The 15,528-nt window shown below is 37.0% G+C and overlaps 1 protein-coding gene across 1 annotated transcript in view; it reads right to left on the bottom strand.

Moving 5' to 3' along the window:
• NDUFS4 (NADH:ubiquinone oxidoreductase subunit S4) overlaps positions 1 to 15,528 on the bottom strand; it is a 48,863-nt gene that overhangs the window by 16,317 nt on the left and 17,018 nt on the right. Inside the window, exon 2 of the mRNA XM_075410988.1 lies at positions 12,131 to 12,209. Within this exon, the coding sequence (XP_075267103.1) occupies positions 12,131 to 12,209 (79 nt within the window). The remainder of the gene's footprint in view (positions 1 to 12,130; positions 12,210 to 15,528) is intronic.

Here is a 15,528-nt window from a genome sequence, read left to right on the forward strand (position 1 = left end):
AAAGTTGTCATTGTTATTTTTAACATTTATTAAAAGTTAACTGTATTTAGAAAATAGATCATAAATATATGACCGAAGTGAATTTTATAAAGTTGCTATTTTTCAGGAATTTTGTCAGAAACAAGAAAAGTAACAATTCTGATCTGCTTTACAGGCATACGAAAACCTTACAAAACTTCTTTTAAAGTACCCATCAAGATATTTTCAAAGTAAGTCCCAGGTAGAGTTCCCAAACAGAAGCACCACTTGTTTCATCATGTTCAGCCTTTGGAGGAGAAGGGGTCTAATTTACGTTCTTTGTGTGGCTTGGGTGCCTTTTCTCAGTTTTGCGGAAAGCTCCCTTACCAGTTCAAACTGCAAAAGACCCAAGGGAGAATGACGTTCAGAGCCTGGCAGTGAACTGGGACACTACTTACACATCAGCAGCGCAATTGCTGCTGTGAAGCAGGAACACCTTGGTCAATTCACACGCTAATCTGGACAGCATATATCCTAAGGTCTGAGCTGCTGAGTTCAAACTTGGATGTACAGCAAAGTTTTAAGACTTGGTAACTCTAGCGATGAAGTCATAGGAAAGATTATCACTACAGTACATGAAACATCCACTGTGGATACAGTTTTAACTAGCTAACAATCTCCCTGGGCAATCAGCGAGAGCAAAGAATACTCAAATACTATTTTTTCAATTTCATTATCGTGCATACTGGTGCTCTTTTCCTTTCATCTCCCAACTACATATTAATTTCCTATTCAATGGTAGCTGCAGAACACCATTCAACCTTGAGGGTTAAAATTTAACAAACTATTTAGGCTTTTGTTTATTAAAAAAGACATTCATCAAAGGTGGGGGTGGAAAACCAGCAAAAAGTAGTGGTTTAAAGTTTAACTTGTCACACTCGTGCATGGTCTGCTACTAAGAACACAAGAAATCCTGAGTTCGTGTAAACCAACACCTGCCTTCACTGCAATGCATGTTCTCTATTCTTTACACCTCCTTTATACAGAAAGTGATTTGTGTAACAGATCTTTGCCACATAGAAACAAGTGGTGTGAGGCACAGGGGAGAAAAACAGAAGCAAATGCCCAATCAAGAAATGCAAATTTAGAGCAAAATCCCTGCTGGCCCACGCTTTTTAGAAGAAAAGTTGCATTTAAGACATCACAAGGAAGCCGGACCTGTTAAAAGCTGTCCCCTACCCTAATGCAAGATGTAATGCTTCTATGTAATATGCATGGACTTTAAAAGTTGAAAGCAAGTGCTAAATAGTATACATAATTTCCATACACAGCAGGTAGTGAAGCAAGAAAAGAACTGACACAGTTACTCTCGTTAAAGACATGCACAATAGAGAATTGTTATGCAGTGTTAGTATACTGAAGGTCTATGCATCACGGATGTTGCGGCTATTAACAGCTTAAATGTTCACTGTACTTTGTTAATTAGTGCATACAGCTTTTAAGCCTTAAATGTGATTTAGAAGGTTCTTTTTTAAAAGTAATGCAGTCATTATTCCCTTGTGAGGATGGGAAGGCTTGATGGGGCTTCAACTGTTTCAACACCATCAATAAAATATGCAGCTTAATACCACTGGACAAAACCAGTGTCTTAAAAGTTATCTATATGGTTGGTTAAAATAGAAGCTTTCTACAATCTCTCCCTAAAAAGCTGAATCATAACTAGAATGTATTAGTGTTACTTAACAAACTGGTTTTGGCTTCTTCTAGCTAGAATCTGTCCCTGTAATTTGTGTTTTGGCCTTTATATGCTTGGCCTTTGAGGTTATTTATAAGACAGAAATCATGGTCTTATCCTCTCAGATGCAACAGCGAGAAATCCATCATTAACTAAATTCAGTAATTCAACTTGATACACTACATCTTTCCTTTCAGTCTTCTCTTACTGTGGGGAAAAAAAAAAATCGAAGGAGAGTAAAATGTACAATTGTGTTTACTAAACAGTGATAAAAAAGTAAGAATTTGTATCGGAAACAGACATTACAGAAGAAGATATTCAACTTCTTTGTCAACAGAACCAGAATTAGTTGACCCAAGAATGCTTTCAAATGGAGTAGACATGGCAACAAAAATCTGGTCCTAAGAAAACGCACCTAAGAAAAAATACAAAATACAACAATAAAGAATAAAATACTAGTGCAAACTACAATTTTAATCTTAAAAAACATCTGCCTGGTTAACGTGATACTCAGTGAAAACTTTAAAATACATGACTTCCGATGATGTTGCCCCATATAGAAAAATACTGTTATTTATTTTTATACATAAATATATGTGCACATCTATAAAATGAATCTGTAAGGAAAAACTATCAACTTCTTCAGATGTTTGTAATTAGAATTACTCACCATACTCTTAATTTAAAAAAAAATACTTGCAACACAATTATAACATAAAAATACTGTATTTGGTATGCCTTATGAGCATTTTGTAGAAATTCCTTATAGCTCAGGTTGTCGCTTGCTAACCCAGTTTTCAGGCAAACAAGTAACAGGATAAAAGTTATTTCCCCATCAAGCAAAGATGTTCTTTAGCACTAAATGTGAGCCTATGGGCTTTACAGAGTGAACAGAACTGAATATGCTCAATCTCTTAAGTATCTGTTTGGTAATTTCTCTACAGTGCATGGTTCACAACACAAAAACTAAACTGCATATTAAAACTCTGGATCCGAACATCAGATGTACTATCCATGGTCCACAACCCCACTTAACACAGATTAACATTTCTAATTTGAGAAAGCAGTCATGAAAGTAGTTCAAAGATACCTCATAAAAAAGCCATCAAGAACGGGAAGAGCATCTCGTTCCATTTCATCGCTGATCTTCTGCATAGCAAGAGGTAGTACTGAAGAAGCACCAAGCTCTCCCGCTGCACGAGCAAGATGTTGAAGGATTCCCACAGGACTACTGGGCTTTCCGAACAAGCAAAGCTTTTCCTTTCTGACTGATGAAATGATTCAGCTAGAGCTTCATGACTAGAAACAGCTTTCCAGTCTGTACACAGAACTTTGTTTGCTGGGCTAGGATTTGTGTCTCAAATCTACAACTTAGATATACTACAAAAATGCAGAAAGACCGATGTGATTGAACAGAAAAGCAAGTGCTCTACAAGGTATTGTTTATTCACAGTTCCTGACAGAACAAGAATAATTTGTGTCATCTAAGAAATACTTCATAAGGGGGGACAGTAACTTAGGTGTTCCAGAAAAGGTTCAGATAATGGTATTGTTTTATGAGAACACAAAAATACTATTGAGTCTTTAAAAAGCAAAACTACTAAGCAAAACAACTCCAGAAATGAAGTTAGTTCTTACTCCTGTTGATTACTAGACTGTATCAATGGCTTACTTTTATTCTTTCTAGCAGATTAGAAACATTGCTTACATATTCAGACTTACAAAACCAAACAAGTATTTGCATATTGAATAACTATTTGGAAGCCAGACAAACTAAACATGGCATAGTGATACTCCTTTAATTTGTTCTGAGAAGCCACCATAGCAAGCTCTTCAAAACCAGTATTCTTCAACAGAAAATGCAATACTATGTAATGAAACAACAACAACAAAATTCGCCTGCGTACCCTTCAAAGAGACATATTCTTTGACCCAGTGCTCCAGACTAAAGCCTTGAAATTTTTACTCAAGAATGCTGCATGAAGGAAGCCCAGACAAAACAGATATTTCAGATGTTAGAAGGTTGTGTAACCTCAATTTCAGGCATTCCTTCCAATACCCAGCAGAGATAGCAGCACCATGCACCAAAAGAAGAGGCTCTCAAACAAAGAAATCCAAATCCTTTACCCTATCCTAAAACCAAAATAAACCTCCATACGGATGAGAGTGCAATTGCTCTCACTGATACAACTATATAACACTTTATATGAGGTTCTGGACTACTTGCAAAACGCGTAGTTTTCTAAACTGAAAAACAAAATTATCTCAAGCTGACATTTAGTAATACAGCAATACTTCTGCTCTTAAAAGACAGTTAAAGGTAATGTCAATTTCTTTACTTGGACTGTGATAGCTATAGACAGCTTCTTTATCATGGGGAGTAACTTGTTGCCCGCAAACATTCTTCCAAAAAGCTCTTTATCGATATCCGGCCAACTGGGTCTTCTAAACCAACACAAGCTTCACGATACTACAATTGCTTACGAAAACGAGTTGTAGCAAGCAGTATAGGCTGAATTGAGCTAGGATGTTGCAACTGAAGACGGATTTAATTGCCAAACAGCAAAATATAGTGAATTTGCAGTACTGAAAATGTGTACATAGGTAGGTAATTTGGTAACTACACACACAGCTACACCTGAGCTTATACTGTATTTAAGACCAAATGCAACTACCAGCCAAAACCCTAAAAAAGAAACTGCCAAATTATTTAAATTAAAAACAAAACAAAAAAATTGTTTAGAAATAAATATATGCTCTGGCAGACCAGCGTGGTGTACATGAAGTCAGAAGGATTATCATCATCTCCACAATAAGTAAAACCTTGAAATATTAAATTTTGCATTAGCTGTTTGTCAAACTTATTCAAGACAGTTTTTTTTTTGCTTTCCAGAGCAGTATTTCTTAAGTATTCACTGGGGTAAAAAAAAAAAAAAAAAAAATAGAAGAACTTTTTAATAGATCATGTTTTCCAGCAAAAATGCAGATTCACAAATAAACTATCAGTGACCACACAAAGGCTAAGTATTTAACTCTATGCAAGTCCACTTTTAAATTAGACACTTTTATTAAAGTAGATGTATATATATATCTATTTTTGCTTGCAAACAGTCTTCTCTCGAATATTTCAGGTTTATTCAAATAATGCATTTAATTTTGAAATTATTCTAGAATGTGGTTTTACACCTTAAACACCTTCTGCACTGGAAACTAGTATCATTCAAGCGTCAAATACCACAACTGCAGATGACCAAACACAAACCAAACACCAAGTATTGCACATGAAGTGAAACAAGAGGACATTAAATATTTTATAAACCACCAGCAAACAACTTTTCATTTATCTTGAATCCCAAGTACAACACAGTTCAAATAAGCTGGTCACCTGCTTACTTGACACAACTGTGATGGAAGTAAGTACTTCTCCAAATCACAGGCGTCATATACAAGGCCATTTTGACCAAAGCTACAAACTGTTTCTCAAAACTCATCTGCAAAGTAAATGGTGGAAAAAGCAGTTTTATTAACCCCATTTTACATAACAGGTTTATTAATTTTTATCCATTTTTCATTATTCTGAAGCAAAATGCAAGCTGCTGATCTGAGAGAAAAAAATAAGTAGAAGTAATACAACCTACAAGCAAGAAATCTGGGGCTAAAGGGAGAGAATGCATAACTCTCTGAACTCCCACACAGATTTTCATCCTGGCACCTTGTACCCTTTGAATATGACAACTGCCTGTCACAGAGCCATACATATAAGGCATACAAAAATTTTTAAGTTCCATTCCTCATCCAAAGCAAAATACTATCCTGAACCAAATCCTTTACGGTAACCAGTTGAATAAATACTGCAGCTAGAGTGGATTAAACTAAGAAAAGATTATTCTAAATTCTTTTATCCCACTAAGTTACTTTGGGAACAGCCTCAACTCACCCTCAAGGAATAACCCCCAAGGAGTTAACAGCATTTTGGAAAACCAAAACACAGAGCATCCACTACATCCTTGTTATTTAACACAGTGGTAATGCTTGGAGAATTCTTGGCTGAACAGCAGCTTCGAGAAAATGAAATCTAGTAAGCCTGTCTTTAATAAATGCATACTTTGCCAAGTGTTTCTCTTCAAGTTGCAAAAACAGCTCCTATATGGAGTCTTCAACTGCTATGTCACACTGTCTCACACATAATTTTATGACACGTTATTGCTTTGGTCTTCAGAGTAAAGTATATTACATACTCTTGGTTCTTGGGAAAGGCTGCTAGCAATTATCACACTTTAAAAAGCGTGTTAAAGCTTGATTTGCTATGTCCTTTGTTTCACAGCACTGCAGACTATCACACTGAGATTTGAAGAAGTTTCATTATTCCAGGCTATTTTTCACCTGTTTGAGTTGCATTATTATCACTGTATTACAGTAAAGTCTATGCTTTTCTAATCAAAGAAAGATTATACAATTTTACTAATTTCTAAGCCTAGCCAAAATTGGGATTTGGATGAAGGTGAACAAACTATGACTCCATCCTGCAAACACTGTTTAGTGTTTACTAGTAATACAGTCTTCTACAAAAAACGGACTGGAGTGTTTCCTCAACTTTTTTGATGAAGAGGTTCATGTTCTGACAATCCTATTAATACAATGCTACTCCTGGATTATCCAGTAGTATACACTTGCAACATACACTAACTGCTTCCCGTGGACAGCCAAGAGGAAGCTGCCTAAGATTCTGGATATGTATTTCACAACAGTTTTCAGAATCACAGAATCCTTTAGGCTGGAAAAGACCCTTAAGATCATTGAGTCCAACTGTAAACCTAACACTACCAAGTTACCACGTCTGCCACTAAACCACGTCCCTAAGTGCCATGTCTACACATCTTTTGAATACCTCCAGGCATGGTCACTCCACCACTTCCCTGGGCAGCATGTTCCAGTGCTTAACAACCCTTTTCGTGTAGAAATTTTTCCTAATACCCAACCCACTTTCTCTTGTCCTATCACTTGCTACTTGGGAGAAGAGACTGACACCCACCTCGCTACAACCTCCCTTCAGGTAGTTGTAGAGAGCAGTAAGGTCTCCCCTCAGCCTCCTTTTCTCCAGGCTAAATAAGCCCAGTTCCCTCAGCCGCTCCTCAGAAGACTTGTTCTCCAGACCCTTCACCAGCTTTGCTGCCCTTCTCTGGACAGGCTCCAGCAACTCAATGTCTTTCTTGTAGTGTAGGGTCCCAAACTGAACATGGTACTCGAGGTGCGGCCTCACCAGTGCTGAGTACAGGGGCACGATCACCTCCCTACTCCTGCTGGCCACACCATTTCTGATATAAGCCAGGATGCCGTTGGCCTTCTTGGCCACCTGGGCACACTGCTGGCTCACGTTCAGCTGGCTGTCAACCAACACCCCAAGGTCCTTTTCCGCTGGGCAGCTTTCCAGCCACTCCTCCCCAAGCCTGTAGCGTTGCATGAAGTTGTGACCGAAGTGCAGGACCCGGCCCTTGGCCTTGCTGAACTTCACGCATCTGCCCTCAGCCCATCGATCCAGTCTGCCCAGATCCCTCTGCAGAGCCTTCCTACTCTCACGCAGACCAACACTCCTGCCCAACTTGATGTCATCTGCAAAGTTACTGAGGGCGCACTTAACCCTCTTGTCCAGTTAATTAAAAAAAAATTACACAGATGTGGCCCCAACACTGAACCCTGGGGAATACCACTTGTGACCGTCCGACAACTGGATTGAACTCCATTCACCACCACTCTTTGGGCCCAGCCATCCAGTCAGTTTTTTTACCAAGCAAACAGTACGCACACCCAAGCCATGAGCAGCCAGTCTCTCCAGGAGAATGCTGTGTGAAACGGTAGCAAAGGCTTTACCAAAGTCCAGGAAAGCAACATCCACAGCCTTTCACTTATCCACGAAGTCCATTTATTAATCCACTTTGGCCTAGGCTGCTGCAGTATACGGCATTTACTGCTCCTCTAGAATATCATCTGGAAAGTATGAACTGGTCATCCTCAAAAAAGGGCTCAGCTATTCCGCGCCCAATTTGGTGTATGCAAGTTATCTTTAGTGAGTTATGTAGAGTTTGTTTACAACCAGAAGGAAACTGTCCCTCTGCTGAGGTTCAGTACTGAGATTTCTGAATAAACGGTTAATTAACAGTATAGACAAAACAAAACAATTTCAGGACAGGTGCTGAAATGTCAACAGCATCACTGTAGTTAGCCTGTCATGCTTGTAATAGAGTCTGTCCCCACATGTTCTCACGATGCTGCAAAAATGACTTTAGTACCATTCCAATTGCACTTCATAGCACTGTTTTTGAATACTTAACTCTGTGTAGCAATTCATCCTATTTTAGCTTGGCCTGATACAAAATAAAAACATCTGTGGGATGGCTGCAACTAACAGCTGATCCTTAATTACAGTTCCACAATGTTTCTAACATCTCCAGAGTGACCAAACCCTACAACTGCTCTCGCAATGATTTTTGCTTTGAGCTACAGCATATACATTATCAGTGAAAGTGAAATACTCTGATTTAGAGATGCAAATAATATTAGCTGTTCTAATCTTGAAACATTCTTGCAACACTGGTATCATTTAACCACTACAAAAGTCCTTTTACTGGTGAATATTTGGGGGTACCTTCCAAATGCCGACAGCAACTTTTGTAACAGTGCCTAGCCTGCAGAAACTCCAGGCTAGACATCCACAATGCAGCATTACCAGCACTGGCTGGGAAGCCTGCTTAAAGCACACATGCTGAACTGGATGACTTTTTGCTACAACAGTATTGATGCACCCTACTTAGAACAACTGAAACAAATCACAGTAATTTAAAACAGTTCAAACTCCAATTACAGACAAAACCACTGAAGCTTTTTATAATGATTATGGAAGCTATGTTATTGCATATGCACAAACAGTTAAATCATTTGGGACACTACCTGAGGGAGATTTGCTGCCGACAGCCTTTGTCCTCTATAGCCCAAATTTCCTAATGCAAGCAGGGTCTTGAGAGACTATTTTTCACACAGCTATTTGTCCAGACTCTTGGAATATGACCTAATTGGTGGCCAGAGATTCAAAATGTGATGCAAGAACTGTATTTCTGTTTAGCTTTGTTCATTTTGTACATTATTTTCTTCAGATGTAACTGTCTGTTCAAAGTTATTTTATTCAATATTCACTGAAAACGGCTAGTAACTGAGACAAAGGTATAATTTCTTGGATGTGTTCTATACAAGCTGAACATTCAAATCCTTTTACATTTAAGAGTCCCACTTTTTTCTGATAAATCAATGTGGCCTAAACTACTGTGTTTTCTACTGTTTCATCGGAACTCGTTTTTCTGTTGCATTCAACACATGGTAGGATGCAGTAAGCAGGTGATTGACTACTGCCTAGTAATTCAGTTTCAGGATGGTCTTTCTCCTTCTACTTCATTTGTGTTTCCCAAGATAAGGAATATTTTAGTATTCACAAAACCAAATGGGACTCTAGATAATTGACAGGAATACCTGTTGATCGAGTTCTAGCATATGCATACACACATAGGAATGCAAGGTCTACAAAAGCACGGGAAATAAATTAATTCAACTGCAATATGCAGTTAAAAGTTCTCAATAACCACAGCGTTAGTCTACTAGCCTTGTAAACACCGGTTCACAGCAGTGTTCAGCTTCAAAATAAGTTACAAGAGGAATAAGGCAAACAAGGATAACCATATCTCATTTTCCACCTGTTCTTGCTTCTTCTTTCTGATCTGCACATAAAAACCACCCACAAGGTGATGACAGGCTTCAGAAAAAAAAAAGTATGATAAAGCCAACAAATCCATCAAAACATGACTCAGTGATTTCTAACAGAAAGATGCATATATGTGGCAGTAACACAAGAATAGGGGTCTTTTTTAATTAAAAGTTAAGCACCAACTTCTGGAATACAAGTTAGAATCACAGAATCATTTAGGTTGGAAAAGACCCTTCAGATCAAGAAGCTCAAGCGCTAACCTACCACTGCCAAGCCCACCACTAAACCATGCCCCTAACTGCCACATCTACACATCTTTTAAATACCTCTAGGGACGATGACTCAACCATTTCCCTGAGAAGCCTGTTGCAATGCTTGACAACCCTTCTGGTGAAGAAATTTTTCCTAATATCCAATATAAATCTCCCCTGGCACAACTTGAGGCCGTTTCCTCTTGTTCTATCACTTGTTACTTGGGAAAAGAGATCAACACCCACCCCGCTACAACCTCCTTTGAAGTAGCTGTAGAGAGCAACAAGGTGTCCCCTTGCACAGAAATAATAGCTTTGCTAAGCTTCGCAACATTATTTAAAAAAAAGAAAATTCATGTCATATGTTAATTTAGTTTTAATGGGTTGTAATTAATCCTGCTTTAAATTAGGAAATATACTGCAACAACATGAAATAAGTTAACACAGTACTCTACTTTCCATGAGGTTTAACAGGTGTCCAGAGAACTTCTCCTAATCCTGAGAGTTGAAAATCGTATCAAACCTCTTCATGAAGATTTTCCTTGCTAATGGGATATAAATTTTTGCCCATTAACAGAACATCAATTATTGGATATTTTATGGCATTATGGAAACTTCTCCAAAAACTTAGCTAAATCTACACATGAAAATTTTAAAATAATATTCTAATTTTCTGTAATTTTGTTTCTGGTCCTACAATAATACGGAAAAAAATATGCATCTAGAATGTCCACCTATATGCACAACATTCTAGGAAAATACTGTTCAGTCTGACGTTTAACCTAATATTTGAAAGACCTGGGGAGAATCATTTAGATACATTACATGTATCAAAATTAAACAAAATTGTTCAATGGTTGCTACTGTAAGATCTCAAAAAAACCCCCGGCAACTATGATAAAAATATCTTCAGCTTGATGAGAACATATAATGACATTAGAAATAACCACTTCACTTACAATTCATTTACATTAACACTAAGAGAATTGTTGTATTTCAAATTAGTATAGCCAGACAGCATAATGTACAACCCTAACTTAGGATAAGGCACATTTAAATACAAAATGGAAGACAGAATAGTGTTTATTTTATGGGTTTGTCTTCACACTGTAGTGTCTTTCAGAGCTATGTATCCATTACCCAAGGTCACAGTAGCGAAATGTGATACTGTAAAATCAGGCATTATAAAAACTCTATTTAGATTTTTTAAGTGTTGCAGAACGGTGCTATAATAATCACATGCAATTCATAATTCGCTTAGGGAAATGCAGGTCTCTTGACTTGGTGAATCTTATTTACATAGTGACTCCTGAACTCTCGTACATTAAATTTCCTGAATTCCAAGTGATGCAACTAGATTAGCAAGATAATCGTGTTTGCTAGAACACAGTATTGATTTTTTCCCTAATTTTTAAACCTAAAATTATAGTATTACTTTTTAAGTTCAGAAAAAAGTTTACAAAAAAATAAATTTTGTTACCTATGAGTAGATTATTACTGCTACATCTATATTACAAACAATAAGGAAAAAAGCCCTAAAGAGTTGTTAAAGTAGGTGCATTTATTCCAATAGCTTGTTAAACTTCAGCTGTCTCAACTTGTAGCTATCATTACAAATGCTCAATTTATAAATATACATTCCTAATATTTCTTAAGTAGTTAATGTAGGTTCAGGGATATAAGAAAGTACCTACAATACGAACTGTCTGGTACATATGATGGGAATTTTTTTCCTTCCTGAAGATCCAAAAGCAATATGAAAACCAATGAAAAGCATGCTTCTGCTGTGACGCATTCCCCTACAAGTCTTACAAAAATTATACTATTGAATAATGTAAACATAAGTGTCAGGTTGCATCTAGAGTAACAGACCACACATTATGGAAGAACTTACAAGAAAAGATTGCCAAATTTCTGATCTGCTACTGATTAGCAGAAGAATGTTATGCATTTGTTCCTAGTTGTAATCTAACCTTCATGCATATTCAAAAGCTAGAGTGTATGTGCATAGTAACAACAATGTTGCATGATGCTTCTTTACACAGTTTCTTTAGCTAACATGGGTCCTAACGAAGATAATGTCACGAAGCTGGTGAATTCTGTATGATTTCACTACACAGAAAACATACCCCAAAAAATATACCCTTCAAAAAGAACAAACTTGTTATAAATTGCAGCTCATACCGGTCCTTGGACATAATGGAATAAAAAAGGTACTTATCATTTTATATTGCTTAACACTTTGAATGCCATATTCCATTCACATACTTCTGTTTCACTAATTTTCCCCTTTTAAAAATGTATGAAGTATTGTTGCTTTGTAGTTCACATTTATACGACTTTCCTAGAAGAACGCAGAATACCATACTGAATGCCTATTGTACCAAAATAACCCTGAAGGCTGTATCATAGCAGTATGCAGTAGAAAACCCTTACCAATTTTTCATCAACTGTGATGAGTTGCGTGTCTCGAGTTTGGTCCTGTGCCAGCCGCCATGTGGAAGTGCTCAGTGACCTGCGGTGCAAGACTTGAAGTTAAAAAATGATTCATGCAATGAGAAAATAGAGGCAGACAAATCTTACATAAACAAGTTACTTTAACAATATCCGTCTTGTAAAAAAAATTGAAGAGGGAGAGATGAGGGCACAAAAATCCTTTTTCTCCCCAATTAGTTCTGTCTGCTGAGTTTTTGGCAGGCTCCCATTTAGCAGTTCACAACAGGCTGCACTTTATGTCAGCCTACAGGCTCTCTGTCACACAGAGACTGCCAGTGGCAAGGACTGTACTGCTCTATATGAATGTACAGTAGCTGGTTTGTCACGAACAGACAGAAAAATACAAGGCTGCTGCAAGCATTCTGAAACTCTGATCCTTAAAACGCTCGCATCAGAAGAAAAAAATCCTAAATCTACTTGTAATGGTAAAGCTCCAGTTCTACAATTTAAAACCAAAATATTAACAAATTAAAAAAAAAAAACCACACACAAACAAAACAACAAAACCCCGTCACAAAAAAAACCACAACAAAACAAACCCTAAGATGATAATTCAAACAAAATTTTCTGGTTTTGAGTGGGCACAGCTCACAACTATTTTGCTTCATTTCCAAATCAGTATAGGTCAGCTTATTCATTTCTGAGAAATATGATTAATCTTTTTGTGTAACTACTAAACCTGTAAGGTACAGATGGAAACACAGAACCTAATTCCACATCACTCAATTAAAATTAAAATTTGCCCTTACTTTGCATTATGTCACTAATGCCAGGATTGGGCTCTTTGAGTACAAATCATCTTTTGGCAAAATAATGCAATAGCAAGTACAACAAGCCATAAAGTTCAATTCTGTAAGCTAATGGTGTGCTTCACATTTAATTAAGGTCATTTTAAATAAATGAGGCACAAAAATGCAAGAATATAGACAACTGAACAATAAGAGGGACTAAGCCACTTCCATTTCAACTGTTCTTCACAAGATTACCTAATTTGGGAAGCCAGTTATGCTTGCAGATGCAAATGAACTTTGAGATTTAGCCTATGGGATACTTACTACCATACTACTAGTAATTTAACACTACTGGTAATACTTTATTTTTGAGGAAACCATTCATAAGTGCCTTTAAAAGCACCACAGCTTTTAAAGACAAATTCCAAGACTTTGAGAAAACCTGCAATATTATCCAAACTAACCCCTCCCCACATAAACTGTGACTGTTAAATACTCAATAGCATGAAAGGTGTCTCAGGACCAGATGACTTCCACACAATCATTCACAACCTGTACAATTAAAAGAGCACATTTTGCATTGCATTCTAAACCATGGAAACGTGGAGGACCTAACTGGAGGAACAGTCTCCATAACACATATGTCTATCATGTTTTCTAATCTCAAATCCCTCCTAATTTTTGTTGATGCCGGTGAGAATGCATTTGAAGATATCAACTTGATCATCTAATTAATCCAGCTGCACTAAATAAGCATTCAATTTTCAGATAATATTGGCAAGGTGAAGTTTTTAGGAGGTAAAACCTACACTAGAAAGGAATTTTAAATTAGTGACTATAATGAAAGCCACAAGTAGATTCCAGCAAATCTACACTTCTAACACAGATTATATTCCACTAAATTACCTTCCATTTGCCAACAAAACTTCAACAAACCTCCACATCACAAAAAACAAACTCAAAGGACAGAATTTATAGAATCATCCAACTTTTGTGACGTGGACAGACACATCTATTCCTACTTGAAATGACAAAATCTGTCTGGAAGGGTACTTTGATGAACAAGATGAAGTTTTGAAGTGCAAGGGAGCACAACAATTTCATAATAAAAATTATAACTACTCTGTTAGCTCAAAATCTCTGTCCCAGAGAGCTTCTAGCTCAACACAGCTCTAATTTTTTAATTTGTACAGGTAAAACAAGACATCATAAAAACCAAATAGACAGATAATGCAGCATGTTACAAGAAATGGCTCTTAGATGGTCCTTTTTCAAAAACACACCAAGCGAGAAGTCATCCTAAACATCTTCATAACAGCAGCATTACACTTGAGTTCCTTTGGTACATAGCTGAAGCCACAAAATTTCAAAGTTTAAACAAGGCAAAAACATTGTAACAGGAAAATTAGTTTCTCCCCGCTTCAGGAATTTTAGTATTAAAATAGTAATCTGCAGATATTCTAGAACTTGATGTGATACAGTGTTCACTACACTACTTAATACATGGCCAAAAAGGACATTGGATTATGCTATCAAATTGGTCCTTTCTGGATAGAAAATAATCTGAACTATGAATCAAGAAGTTCTCCGAACCTTGCTCTGTGGAGAGGTCTGATGCAAATGTAAAGATTTGAGTACACCAGGATTTAAGTAATAAGGCTAATCAGAATCACACTTCTGCTTGTAATATACATGCAGTTTGGAACAAAATATAGCACAACTCAGTTTAAATTAGGTTTGTGGTTTTTGTTGGTTTTTTTGTTGTTGTTGCTTTTTCTAATTTGGAAAAGCATTAATCAGCTTTGAAACGTATAAATGTCATTCCCTTCCACTCAGCATTACATCATTTGACACCATTTTTACTCCAATTGTATTTCGGAAATTTCTGTATTTGCAGAAAAAACAATTAAACAATTAAAGACATTTCATGCCATCATAGTTAATAGGGAAGAGCAGGGTAAAAATCCCACCAGATTAAAGGCGAGCAGAATCTGAGATGCTTCTGCACTGCATATAGAGGGAGTTGATTTTTTTTGCACAAGATCTCTCCGTCAACTGCGATGAATTGTAAGGCATCACACCTTACAGCTCTCCATGATGTTTTTAGCTCTTCTTCTACAGAAGAAGACAGACTGTTTACTAATGTAAGCGAACTTCTGCTTCTCTTCATTGTTTTTCAAAGCCATTTTTCTTGACTATACCACCCTGGGAAAAGCCCCACTGTTACTGGCATTTGCAACGTTGTACATTTCTTAAATGCCCACCCTTCTGTCCATTCCTGGACTGCAATGAGGTAATAGAATGTACTTTCCTTAAGAACTTCCTATCTGAAAAGTGGTTGAAAACTAGCATTTTGATTAAACCAGAAATGTGAACCATAAATCCATGTAGTTGTTTGTAAAAATACACAAAACACTAGTTTTGCTTTAAAGATGCCAGGCTGTTGATATTTCCAATTGCTGTATCTCTCACAGGAAAGTAACCTGGAGCTTAGAAATACCAGCAACTCTGAAACACTACTATTTAAAAGTTAATAGAAAGTGTTACTTTATTCCTAGAGAGCTTGTTTAATTTTCAACAGGTTTCATTGCAAGTTTGTCCCTAATG

Source organism: Opisthocomus hoazin, chromosome Z (assembly GCF_030867145.1).
Source record: "Opisthocomus hoazin isolate bOpiHoa1 chromosome Z, bOpiHoa1.hap1, whole genome shotgun sequence".
Taxonomy (NCBI): Eukaryota; Metazoa; Chordata; class Aves; order Opisthocomiformes; family Opisthocomidae; genus Opisthocomus; species Opisthocomus hoazin.